This window comes from Capsicum annuum, chromosome 11 (genome assembly GCF_002878395.1).
Source record: "Capsicum annuum cultivar UCD-10X-F1 chromosome 11, UCD10Xv1.1, whole genome shotgun sequence".
In the NCBI taxonomy this organism is placed as follows: Eukaryota; Viridiplantae; Streptophyta; class Magnoliopsida; order Solanales; family Solanaceae; genus Capsicum; species Capsicum annuum.
Window position 1 is genome coordinate 69,900,871 of NC_061121.1, and position 13,038 is coordinate 69,913,908.

At 36.9% G+C, this 13,038-nt stretch overlaps 1 protein-coding gene across 1 annotated transcript in view; it reads left to right on the forward strand.

The window, feature by feature from the left end:
* Nucleotides 1–8,775, forward strand: part of LOC107846400 (proline iminopeptidase-like) — a 59,864-nt gene extending 51,089 nt beyond the window's left edge. Inside the window, exon 9 of the mRNA XM_047400145.1 lies at nt 8,654–8,775. Within this exon, the coding sequence (XP_047256101.1) occupies nt 8,654–8,775 (122 nt within the window). The remainder of the gene's footprint in view (nt 1–8,653) is intronic.
* The last annotated feature ends 4,263 nt before the right edge of the window (nt 8,776–13,038 follow it).

A 13,038-nucleotide genomic window follows, 5' to 3' on the forward strand; every position in this document is an offset into this window, starting at 1 on the left:
GCATCAGTATGAGAATATACCGAGTATGAAGATGAGGGAAGGCTAAATACAAGGGCTCATGCATGAATAATTACTTAACTAAATAATCTTAAGAGTACTGAATGAGAACAGATGCATGAATGTACGAACCATAACTGAAATCATCGTGACTAGAAATACTGAAACTCGAATACTACTTTACTGCCATCTGAACTACTACTAATGCCTGAGATACTGAACACTAAATCATCTGATATTGATAACTGAGTACTAAAGTTGAGATAATTCTTATCTAGTAAGTGATCTCGAAAACTGATGATACTGAAACAGATTAATTAAATCTACTCATATTAATGACTGAATTCTAATCTTTCTACTCTTGACTGACTGTATCAGAAATCAAACCTATCTAACAAATGATTCCAAAATCTACTATCAATGATAAAAAGAGATTTTATCTGAGATCGAACCTATCTAGCAAAGGATCTCTGAATCTAATAATAAGAATAATCACTAAATCTGAAAATGAGATCAAGTCTATCTGACGGGTGATCCCAGGATATGATAATGAGATTACTCAATTGAATCTGAGACTGAGATCAAGCCTACCTAGCAGGTGATCTCCTGATCTGATAATGAGATTACTCAACTAAATTTGAGACCAAGATCAATCCTATCTAGATGGTGATCTCTGGATCTGATAACAAAAATACTCAGATAAATCTGAGATTAAGCCTATCTAGCGGGTGATCTCTGGATATAATAATGAGATTACTCAACTGAATCTGAGACTGTGATCAAGCCTATCTAACGGATGATCTCTGGATCTGATAACAAGAATGCTCAACTGAATCTAAGACTGAGATTAAGCCTATCTAGCGGGTGATCTCTGGATCTAATAACACTGATACTGAATAACTTTATGTGGGACCATGCCTATATAGCAGGTCACCCATGAATCAATGGAACTACTGAGTTCCTCACTGAGATAGATGATTGTATCTGACAGTCCTGATTTCTGAGTTCTTTTCTGAATATTGATACTGAAACTGTAACTGTGGGAGTTCTCACTTAACCAACATACCCCGAATCTGAATTGGTGGGGTCCAAACTATATCCCCAGCTGGAAGGGTCTCAATACTGTGCCACAGGTAAAGACCTCTTTGGTCAAGACTCTCTAATGGGTGACCATCGCAGGAAGTCAATCCTAAGGCAATATAGTAGTCAAGCTTATCTAGCGGGTGACTTTTTAATGGGTGACTCATGTATCCTGTGCTAGCTAGGAAGTTCTAGAGTACAGGGATTTCTCCTAACGACTCTACCTCTCTAATGGGGAGCTGCCATCCCTGCACTCTCTCGGTGCTATCTCCTACTCCCAACTGAAAGTCTCTGAACTGATTCTTAACTTAAACTGAACTAAATCTAATACTAAACATATTTCTCGATTGATTTGACTGAGTTAAGCTGAATTCACTTTGTTCCATATTCAATGGGATACTACTAAATCTCATTATCTGACAGAATAATACTGAGTCCTGGACTGAACATTCAAATACTACTAGATCTGAGCTGAGTACAAAACTGAGGATAGATTACTAGCGATACTAAGATTACGAAGATTACTGAGATTTCATAAGTTCTGTATCTGTCTGAGAGTACAGAGTTCTATAACTCACTGAGTTCTAAGAATCATGGCTTGACTGAGATTATCGAGAAAACTAAAATTGGCTCTAGATTGCAGCTAAATTATCAGGTATAAATGCCACTAAGACTCGATAACATAAAAGTAAAGCACAACCATTATTGAATTATCAAGACCATGGACATTCATTCACCTTCACAATTACTAAAACATCTCTTCAAGCATTTAGAAATCATAAACATGTGATAGTATAGGGAGACATGCTATTGGCTCATACTCCATTCAATAATGTCTTGCATCAAACACTTAACATGCATTAAAAAACACATAATTGGGGAATTTCATGCTAACATGTCACAATTGATTCTCTAAGGCTTTTCAACAAACAATTGGCATGCATAGGCTTGTACACAATATGGGATTTCTAGTTAACATGCTATAATGGCTCTAATTCCTTCATATAGGCATTTTATCAAACATATGGGGAGCATGCTTTGCTTATTCAACAATTTCTACACTTAATTGACATGAACACATCACTTAACAAGCAACTTGAAGAGGGTGTATTATGAACATCACATGAATATCAAATACTAGGGTAAAACCTTAAAACCTCGTAAACAAAAATTGAATTAGAAACTCAATAATAGCATGAACTCCAATTTTAATTCATATGAATCATGAAAACTCATAAACATAAGATCTTTAAAATTTAGAAAAGGGTTCTTGAGCTTCTTGGATGAAAGAGACCCAAGGATCAACATCTGCATACCTTAGTTTTTTGATTCTTGAAAAGTTAACGAAGGAATATTGATGATTAAGGTCTTGATTTAGGAACCCTAGCTCTTATTCTTGAACAACTTTGAGAGAAAACTAGTATTTTTGGGTTAAATAAGGCCAAATCTTGTGTTAAGGAGTATATATAAGGGTTGCAAAATAACCATTTTTGCCCTTCAAATCAAACTAAAAAATCCCAATTTTACATGCTGGCGCGACGCGCTATAATTATGCCAGCTTACTGGAAATTGAACAATTGGGAAACTACTTGATGGAGTGATGTGGTGGAAATCACATTGCCACCTTGGTTGCGAACTGGAAAGGCACCGCGACGCGGTGGAATCGCATTGGTGCACTGGAAATTGACAACTCTAAAATTAAGCCTTGGTGCGATGCACCATAATCGCGGAGGCTCACTAGATTTTGACGATTGCCTTTTTTGTTGGCTCCGCGACGCGCTAACGTGCTAGGTGGCACATTGTCTCATTAAAATGGCTCTAACTCTTCGCTCGAGTGTCAAATTTGGGCAAATTTGGTATCGACGGAAATTTTATTCAATTCTCTACATGACAAAAATTTGATCTTGGGGAAATTCTACATGGTTTAAAATATTTCTCACTAGAGAAGACACTTCTCAACCTTTTAGGGCTTGATTAACACTCCACTGAACACGCTCTAAGGCTTAGACTATGAGAGAATTTTGTAAGGTCTTACAATATCTCCCCCTTGGAAACATTCGTCCTTGAATGTCACTTGATAGGCTAAGAATACTGATCGACTGAACTTACTCAAGGAACGGGAGCATCTGAAACATGACTATGCAACTGGAACCACTGATACTTTAAGTTCTCATACTAGACATGCATATCGGATGCATGGAATACACGGATGAAGCTACTCATAAGATGAATTCTCATAATGGAAATGCATATTTGATGCATGGACTCATAACTAAGTTGATCTTATGAATGCATGACTAAATACACTAAAAAACTGAGCTCTTTCTACTGAACATGTATAGCTAATGCATGCATGTCTGACTGAACTAACTCTCGAAAGCATGACTGGCTATGCAATGATAACTGATGTTAACTTCATAAGGAGATTCTGAACATGCAACTGAATGAGTCTAAGGACATGAAAGATTTGCAATATCATAGGGTATCTCCCCCTTGGGACTCTATGTCCCTATAAACACACTTCGCTGAAATACTAGGGTAGTGCACGGGGCACCTATGAACTGGGTCATGATTGATCGACTAAGATCTAAAACTAATGCTTGACTCATGCTGACATATAAGCTTAAAATGGGAGTAAAGGATCTAACAATTCATATCATAAATATGAAGGACTTATAGCACACCCGAATCTATATCAAGGAACCTTTCCTGATCATGGTAGGTTTGAAGTGCATAAAGTTTGTTATGACGCTGACTACTGCTGGCACCGAAAGGGGTACCCAGCTGATGAAACTCTCTACCTCTCTAAGATAGCACTCTACATTCTCATATTCTATGGCCTGGCTCACCACACCAAAAGAACACATCACTACCGGTTCTACACACACCTAGGTGGCTCTTACCACACTCTCTACAAAGTGGATAGGTACAAACACCACTAGCACTACTCTAGGATTTAGAGCCTGGTGCTCCATCGTGACTGACATCCCCAAACATTGATGTGGGTACACTAGCTGAGGATGGAGATGGGACTGAAAACTTTTGACTATACTGAGAACGACTACCACCCTGGGACCCTACTTGAGAGAAACTATGACTATCTGTTCGGGCTCTCTTACTCATACCCTCTCTTTCTTTCACCTTATTTGCCTTAATCTGCCGTGCATGCATCATCAGCCTAGCAAGGTAGATATCTCTATTGAGCATAGCGGCCCTACACTCTTTTAATACTAACCCAAATACACCAGTCACAAACTTACTCATACTAACTCTAGGGTCAACTATCAAGTCAGGGGCATAAATAGCTAACTTGTTAAACTTAAGACAAGTTCAAAAAGTGACATGGAGCCTTGCCTTAGGTTCATTAACTCTTCTAACTGAGATTCTCTAATATCTAGAAGGAAAAAATTATCTAAAAAGGCATCTTGAAACTCTTGCCAAGTCACTGGAGTTGCATCCTCTCCTCTACCCTTCTTCCATATCACAACCCAATCATGAGCAATATATTTTAGCCTATAGGACGCTAAATCTACACTCTCCTCCTCAGAAACATGACTAAACTGGGTGATCTTCTTCACCTTCTCAACATAAAGATGTAGGTCCTCACCCGCTACTGACCTATAGAACTCCGGTGGGTTTATTCTCATGAAATCTCTAATTATGGCTATGGCTGAATCCCCATCTTACTGAGGTGGGGCCACATCCCAATGATTACCCTGAATATTAGTGATAGCTTGGGCTAGCACCTGAAAAGTTGCCCAAAACTCTGCATGTGACACATTCTCATTCTCGAGATCTACTGGCTGAGGTGGCTGGTCATCAACCCTATGGGCATTATCTCTGTGAGAAGGCATACTATGTGCATGGAAAAAAGAGGTGGATTAGACTAAGGAATAACTTAAACTCCTGCTCACTCACACGACATAAATACTAATATGGCGCACAACACACCCATGTACAAGACTCTACTAGATGCGGTTTTTCAGACTCCCTAGGACACCATTGAACCTGAGGCTCTGATACAAAGTTTGTAACGACTCGATTTTCTGGAATCGGAATGTCACACGGTTCTAATTATCCCAAAGGACCACAAACTAACCCTCTACTGATATATGTACCTGAATACTGCATTATAGATAATAAATGCAGAAACTGGCCATAAGGTTCAAAACATCTAAAAATACTAAAATTGAAAACTGAATACTGATACATCTGCTCGAAAAGTCTCTAAATTGTTTGAACTGTGGAGTTGATGGGACATATCCCCAACTTACTCCATCTACTGAAAATAAACTGTCTGATATAATAATAATAAAAATAAGGATTATCCTCATGAAGAGGACTCACTACTATGTCTACGGTTGCGGACTGGGACTGAACTGCTAAGGTTACTCTTGATCTCGTGCCTCCAAAATATGGTCTCAAATAAAACACCATAGCACAAATGCGTCAGTACGGGAATGTACCGAGTATGAATATGAGGTAAGGCAAAATGCAAGGGCTCATGTGTGAACAATTACTTAACATAATAATCATGAGAGTACTGAATGAGAACACATGTATGAATGCACGAACCATAACTAAAATCATCATGACTCGAAATACTAAAACTCGGATACTACTTTACTGCCATCTAAACTCACTACTAATCCCTGAGTTACTGAACACTGAATCATTTGATACTTATAACTGAGTACTGGAGTTGAGATCAGTCTTATCTAGTGAGTGATCTCAAAAACTGATGATACTGAAACTAATTAGCTGAATCTACTCATATTTATGACTGAATTCTAGGCTTTCTACTCTCGACGGACTGTATCGGAGATCAAACCTCTCTAATGGATAATTTTGAAATCTACTATCAATGATAAGAAGAAATTTTATCTGAGATCAAACCTATCTAGAGGAGCATCTCTGCATCTAAAAATAAGAATAATCACTGAATCTGAGAATGAGATCAAGCCTCTCTGATGGGTGATCCTAGATCTGATAATGAGATTACTCAACTAAATCTGAGAGTGAGATCAAGCCTATTTAGCGGGTGATCTCTGGATCTGATAATGAGATAACTCAACAGAATCTGAGTCTAAGATCAAGCCTATCTAGCCGGTGATCTCTGGATCTGATAACAGCCTATCTAGCAAGTGATCTCTGGATCTAATAACAAGAATGCTTAACTGAATCTAAGATCAAGACTATCTAGCGGCTGATCTCTGGATCTGATAATGAGATTACTCAACTGAAGCTGAGACTTAGATCAAGCCTATCTAGTGGGTGATCTCTGGATCTAATAATAAGAATGATCAACTGAATCTGAGACTGATATCAGGCCTATCTAACGGGTGATCTCTGGATCTGATAACACTGATACTGAATAACTTTATGTGGGACCATGCCTATCTAGTGGGTGGCCCATAAATCAAGGGAACTATCTGAGTTCCTTACTGAGATAGAAGACTATATCTGACAATCCTAATTTCTGAGTTCTTTTTTAAAGATTGATACTAAAATTGTAACTATGGGAGTTCTCACTGAATCGACATACCCCTAATTTGAACTGGTAGGGTCCAACCTGTAACCCCAGCTTAAAGGATGTCAATACTGTGCCACGGGTAAAGACCTCTCTAGTCAAGCTTCTCTAAAGGGTGACCCTCGTAGGAAGTCAAGCCTAAGAAAGTATAATAGTCAAGCCTATCTAGCAGGTGAAAAGCCTTTTCTAACGGGTGAATCCTATATCCTATGTTTGCTATGCAGTTCTGGAGTTCAGGGATTTCTCCTAATGACTATACCTCTCTAACGGAGAGTCGTCATTCCTGCACTCGCTCGGTGCTAGCTCCTACTCCCAATTGAAAGACTCTGAACTGATTCTTAACTTAAACTAAACTGAATCTGATACTGATCATATTTCTTGACTGATCTGACTGAGTTAAGCTGAATTCACTTGGTTCTATATCTAATGGAATACTATTGAATCTCATTATCGGACTGAATGATACTGAGTCCTGGACTGAACATTCGAATACTACTAGAGCTGAGCTTAGTACAAAACTGAGTCTAGATTACTAGAGATAGTGAGATTATGGATATTACTGAGATTACTGACATTTCGTAAGTTCTGTATCTGTCTGAGAGTACAGAGTTTTATAACTCACTGAGTTCTGAGAATCATAGCTTGACTGAGATTATCGAGAAAACTGATACTTTCTCTAGACTGCAGCTAAATTGTCAGGTATAAATACCCCCAGGACTCGATAACATAAATGTAAAGCACAAACATTCTTGAATTATCTAGACCATGGACATTTATTCACCTTCACAATTACTAAAGAATCTCTTCAAACATTTAGAAATCATAAACATGTGATAGTATCGGGAGACATGATATTGGCTCATACTACATTCAACAAGGTCTTGCATCAAATACTTAACATGCATTAAAGAACACATAATTGGGGGATTTCATGTTAACATGTCACAATTGATTCTCTAAGGATTTTCTACAAATACTTGGCATGCATAGGCTTATACTCAATTGAGGATTTCTAGTCAACATGATATAATGGCTCTAATTCCTTCACATAAGCATTTTATCAAACATATGAGTTGCATGCTTTGCTTATTCAACAATTTCTACATTTAACAAGCAACTTGAAGAGAGTTTATTATAAACATCACATGAATATCACATACTAGGGTCAAAGCTTGAAACCTCATAAACAAAACATGAATTAGAAACTCAATAATAGCGTGAACTCCAATTTCAATGCACATGAATCATTAAAACTCATAAACATAAGATCTTTGAAATTTATAAAAGGGTTCTTGAGCTTCTTGGATGAAAGGGACCCAAGAATCAACATCTGCATACCTTAGTTTCTTGATTCTTGAAAAGTTAACGGAGGAATCTTGATGATTAGGGTCTTAATTTAGTAACCCTAGCTTTTGTTCTTGAACAACTTTGAGAGAAAGATAGTATTTTTGGGTTAAATAAGGCCAAATCCCATGTTAAGGAGTATATATAGGGGTAGCAAAATGATCGTCTACGCCCTTGGAATTAAACTGAAAAATCCTGATTTTACATGCTGGTGCAACGCGCCATAATCGCGCCAGCTTACTGGAAATTGGACAATTAGGAAACTATTTGATGGTGCGACGCAGTGTAAATGGCGTTGCCACCTTGGTTGCGAACTGAAAAGGCACCGCGATGCGGTGTAATTGCGTTGGTGCACTGGAAATTGACAACTTGAAATTAAGCCTTAGAGCGACGCGCCATAATCATAGAGGCTCCCTGGATTTTGATGATTGCTATTTTGGCTGGCTCGGCAATGCGATAAAGTGTCAGGTGGCACACTATCTCACTAAAATGCTCTAACCCTTCATCTGAGTGCCGGATTTGGGAAATTTTGTATCGATAGAAAGCTTATTCAATTCTCTAGATGACAAAAAATTAATATTAGGGAAATTCCACAAGTTTTAAAATACTTCTCACTTGGGAAGACACTTCTCAACCTTTTAAGCCTGGATTAACACTCCACTGAACACGCTCTAAGGCTCAGACTACGAGAGAATTTTGTAGGGTCTTACACATTTTCAAGGATTGAGAACCACTACTTTATCAACAAAGGGTTCTTCTCTTCAAATTTTTTCCTTCTGGATAATGTTGAAAAGATAAAGCATATCAAAACAATAATTGTTTAGATAAATTCTGCTTTTGTTTATGCTTTAGAGTTGTACTACCTTCTCAGAGTTCAAAACTCCCCCAATATGTGAGGTCTTGTCTAGAGACAATACAGTCCAAGAGACTTGCTTTTCTTCCCAATGATGGATGAGATTCTCTTTTTTTGTTCTTTTTAATGAGTTGATTTATGAAAATATGTGATTGAGGACTTACACATAGAACGTAATGGTAGGGGATGAATGGTTTCCAGCGTTGTTGTAGCACAACCCAAATATGAACTTAGGTCGTGATGATCATTATACAATGAGCTACTACCAATGCTAGGAATCTATATTGCTCGGACTCTTCAAAAATATTTCCACACCTGTGTCGGATTCTCCAAAAATGCACTATTTTGGGAGCATCTACACCCGTCGAGATTTATCGATGAGTTTGTGTAACATAGCTAGGCATATCCAACTGTGCTATGAGCTGCTAAATATGCAGAAGCAATACTAAATATCAAATAGAAAAAGAGTTCTTGTAATAAATATCTAAAAATGAGTGAAAAGTCAAGTGATAACCTATAAACCCTAAATATCTCAGAGTCATGGGAGAATCTACAATACTGTAATACCCCAAAATCAGGTCCCGAGACGTCACACAGTGCTTAGGATCACAAGTGACCCCAAGCTAACCCTTCTACTGGCATAACTCATAAGAAACTGAACAAAAAGTATAAATCTACACAAATCTGCAGAAAATAACTCTTTTCTGAATATGATAGATACAAAAATAAATTTACAAGATTACAACTATGCTTTTACAACCAAAACTGAAATGGAATACATCAACTTCTATTGACTGACTATGAAGCCTCTACTAGTACTGACTATAGGTAGCTGGGTCATGACTCCCAACTATCCCAACTCAATACAGCTGGATAAAGAAAATACAACACTTCTCAAACTGTATAACTAACTCAAGCCCTTGAATCAAAAGGACTCATCACCTGCTGACTGGATACCGCGAACTGACTGGATCTGAAGATGTACACTATACCTTGTACCTACATTCGGAGAAAATGTAGCCCACATACGAATATGTGGATCAGTACCATGGAAACGTACCGAGCATATGGGAGTGCAATGCATATATAAAATAATATCTTAATATCATCACAGTTTATAAAATTATGCATGCTGATATTAATGACTCACTTAGCTCAAATTAAAATCATCATAATCATAAGAGAGTAAAATATATCGGGTGAAACATGTGATTCATCATAATAAATCTCAATTCACTTCCATCTCGATTCCAAATCATCAAATCAATCAAATCTCATAACAATTCTCTTTGGAATTTATGTTCATTAAATTTTTTGAAAACAATGACTTTCTTAAACTAAGTCTTGCAAACAAATATGTTTTCATCTCAGATAGAAGAATAAGACTTTTCATATTAGATAGTAGAATACACACACACACTGGGAGTCTCTTAAAATCGACATAAACCATGGGAGCTACAAGGAGTCCAACATTTAACCCACGTTGGAGAGAGTTGTCCTATCTTTGCCATCGGAGTGGGACCTTAATCTTTTGTTCACTAGTGATCACTATATCAATCAGCCTTAGGCTCACATCCTACAGGGGCACATAGTTCTAGGGAAGTACCAATCACAACTATACCTCTCACTCGGTGCTAAAGACTACTCCCAGACTTAGTTCAGATCATTTCAAAAGAAAATCCACAACAACGCAATTCAACAATTCATATCGGGAGCCATCATGCTACCTCTTTTTCATAATAAATCAACATATGGATTTGTTTTCTCATTCGAGTTCAAAAATAACTCTTTCAAGACCAAAAGGTCAAATCATTCAAATATTAAGGTGTGTATAACACTTTACTTCACCAAAGATCATAATCTCAAAGAGGGTTTAAATCCCATATATCAATACTTGAGCAAAACATTTCAAGATTCATACTTTGTATAGCAAATAAGTATAACTCATATGAAAATATGGAAATTCAACTTGAAACATGGTATTAACATCAAAACTCAAGAAATTTATCTTTAAGACATCACAAAAATATCACAGTTTCTTGAACAAGAATATAGGATAATAGTTTCCATCTCAAATTCATAATTAAACAAGTAAAATTATGTATCTTCATAAAATAATATAAATTTTTGGGTACAAGAATGAAAGGATGTTCTTGTTGAAAAACCCCACATACCTTTATGGTAACGGATTCATTGAAAGATTGGACCCTCAACGTTGATTGGGTAACCCTAGTTATTTTTCTCCTTTAGTGCTCTTGGATGATGAACTTAGATTGATAATAGGGTTATGATGTGTTTAGATTCTATTAAATTCATAAGTTTAAGTTTAGGGGTGTGTAAGGAGTGCCAAAAGACTTAATTGCCCTCAAATAACTCAAAGCGGAGTGTTTTTACTACCTGAAACACCAAGTGTGCGCTGCATTGCTTATCGCATACATTTACGTATGCGCCGCATTACTTATCGCACACATTTAAGTATGCGCCGCATTGCTTATCACCCTCATTTAAGTATGCGCCGCATTGCTTATCACACACCTATTCCAATAGCCATGTGCGATTGGTTAGGCGATGCACTCTACTTCGTAAAGCCATAACTCCTTGCTTAGGTGTCAGATTTTGATGAAATTGGTATCGTTGGAAAGCTAATTCAATTATCTATAAATTGTTAGGTCTTGGGATGAAAAGTTTCATGTATATTAAGAGATATTCACGTTTGAAGTTGACCCTTATAGAATCAAATCTCAAACTTTGGATGAATCAATTGGTCTTAGCTCAACCTTGTTCTAGGTCATTGCTATAAATATTTTCCACCACTAAACTACGCCATAGACTAGGATAATGATCATTCAACTTGTATTAACGTGAGAATCACTTGGATTAGAGCTTAGACACGCAGGAACAATGGTCAGAATTCTAGCACGAAAATATGGGGTATTACATTATCTCCCCTTTGGGAACATTCATCCTCGAATGTGGATAATTAACCTGAAACACAGAGGAATATTAGTCTTCAAGCTATCATGTGTAACTGATAGAACTGAATCACTGGATCTTAAGAATAATGAGCTACTAAACTGGTCTGCAAGTGCATGAATCCTCAAGAAAAATAACTATATGGCTAAGATACAAATGAGAGTGTCAACTTATGAGTAACCATTACTTTGCACTGGATCTGATCTCATAAGAAAGGATGAGAGGTTTATGACATGAAAACTCGGGGTATTACAACATCCCCCTCTTGGGATCGTTCATCCCCGAATGATAATAATTTTATAAAACTTTTAGGAAGAGACTGTGATACTACAAAGGATACTTACGAACTTATTCATGACTTAATATCTAAAATCGAAGCTGATACATGAACTGAGCTGAATTCATAATTTAATTAGACACAAACACATTTCCTCTTGGAATGTATATACGTATAAGACTGCGGATAGTAAGACTAGCTGGAAAATTAAGAATCTATTGGAGCTTATCTCCTTGCTTTCTAAACTAGATTACAGGCTATATGGACTGGATCATACTGGCTACCCATACTCAAATGGAGTATTTCTTCAGCACTTTTCTACGAAATTCTATTGACATTAGGGAGCAAAAAATTTTGGGCATGCTCTAAACAAGACATTTGACTAAGGAATTACAACATTGATATAACTCTATAGCATGGAATATAATTATATAACTCATAAACTAGGATAGGATTGCTAGGCCGTAGGCAACGCAACTTCTTACTTTAAAGCTTAACATCACTTCTCAAATGCTCTCTCAACTATACTTTTCCCCTTAAATACCATATTCATTTAATTCAACTTATAGTTCTCATATTGGCACTGCAAAATCTTTCTACTAAGTTCTAAACTAAACTAAGTTCTCTCACTAAGATCAAGCCTAACACTAAATCACAAGATACAACATGACAAACCACAATACTAGTCTAAACCACAAGGTTCAATATTCTATATCTTCTTAGAGCTCACACCCTAAGCATAACATGCCTTACCACTTCAATGACTAATTTAAAACTCCTGATATGGATTCACTAGTGCATATTGCATTCATCATCTTACACCCAACATGACATTCAAGCCTATCATTAAAAATTACATATAACTTTAAGGCAAATACCCCTAAAGGCATACTTTGCATATTCTCTAAACCTTTATCAACAATTTTCTTGCACTATTCTTAAAAATATACACACAATTTCTAACTAACCATGACATGTATCAAA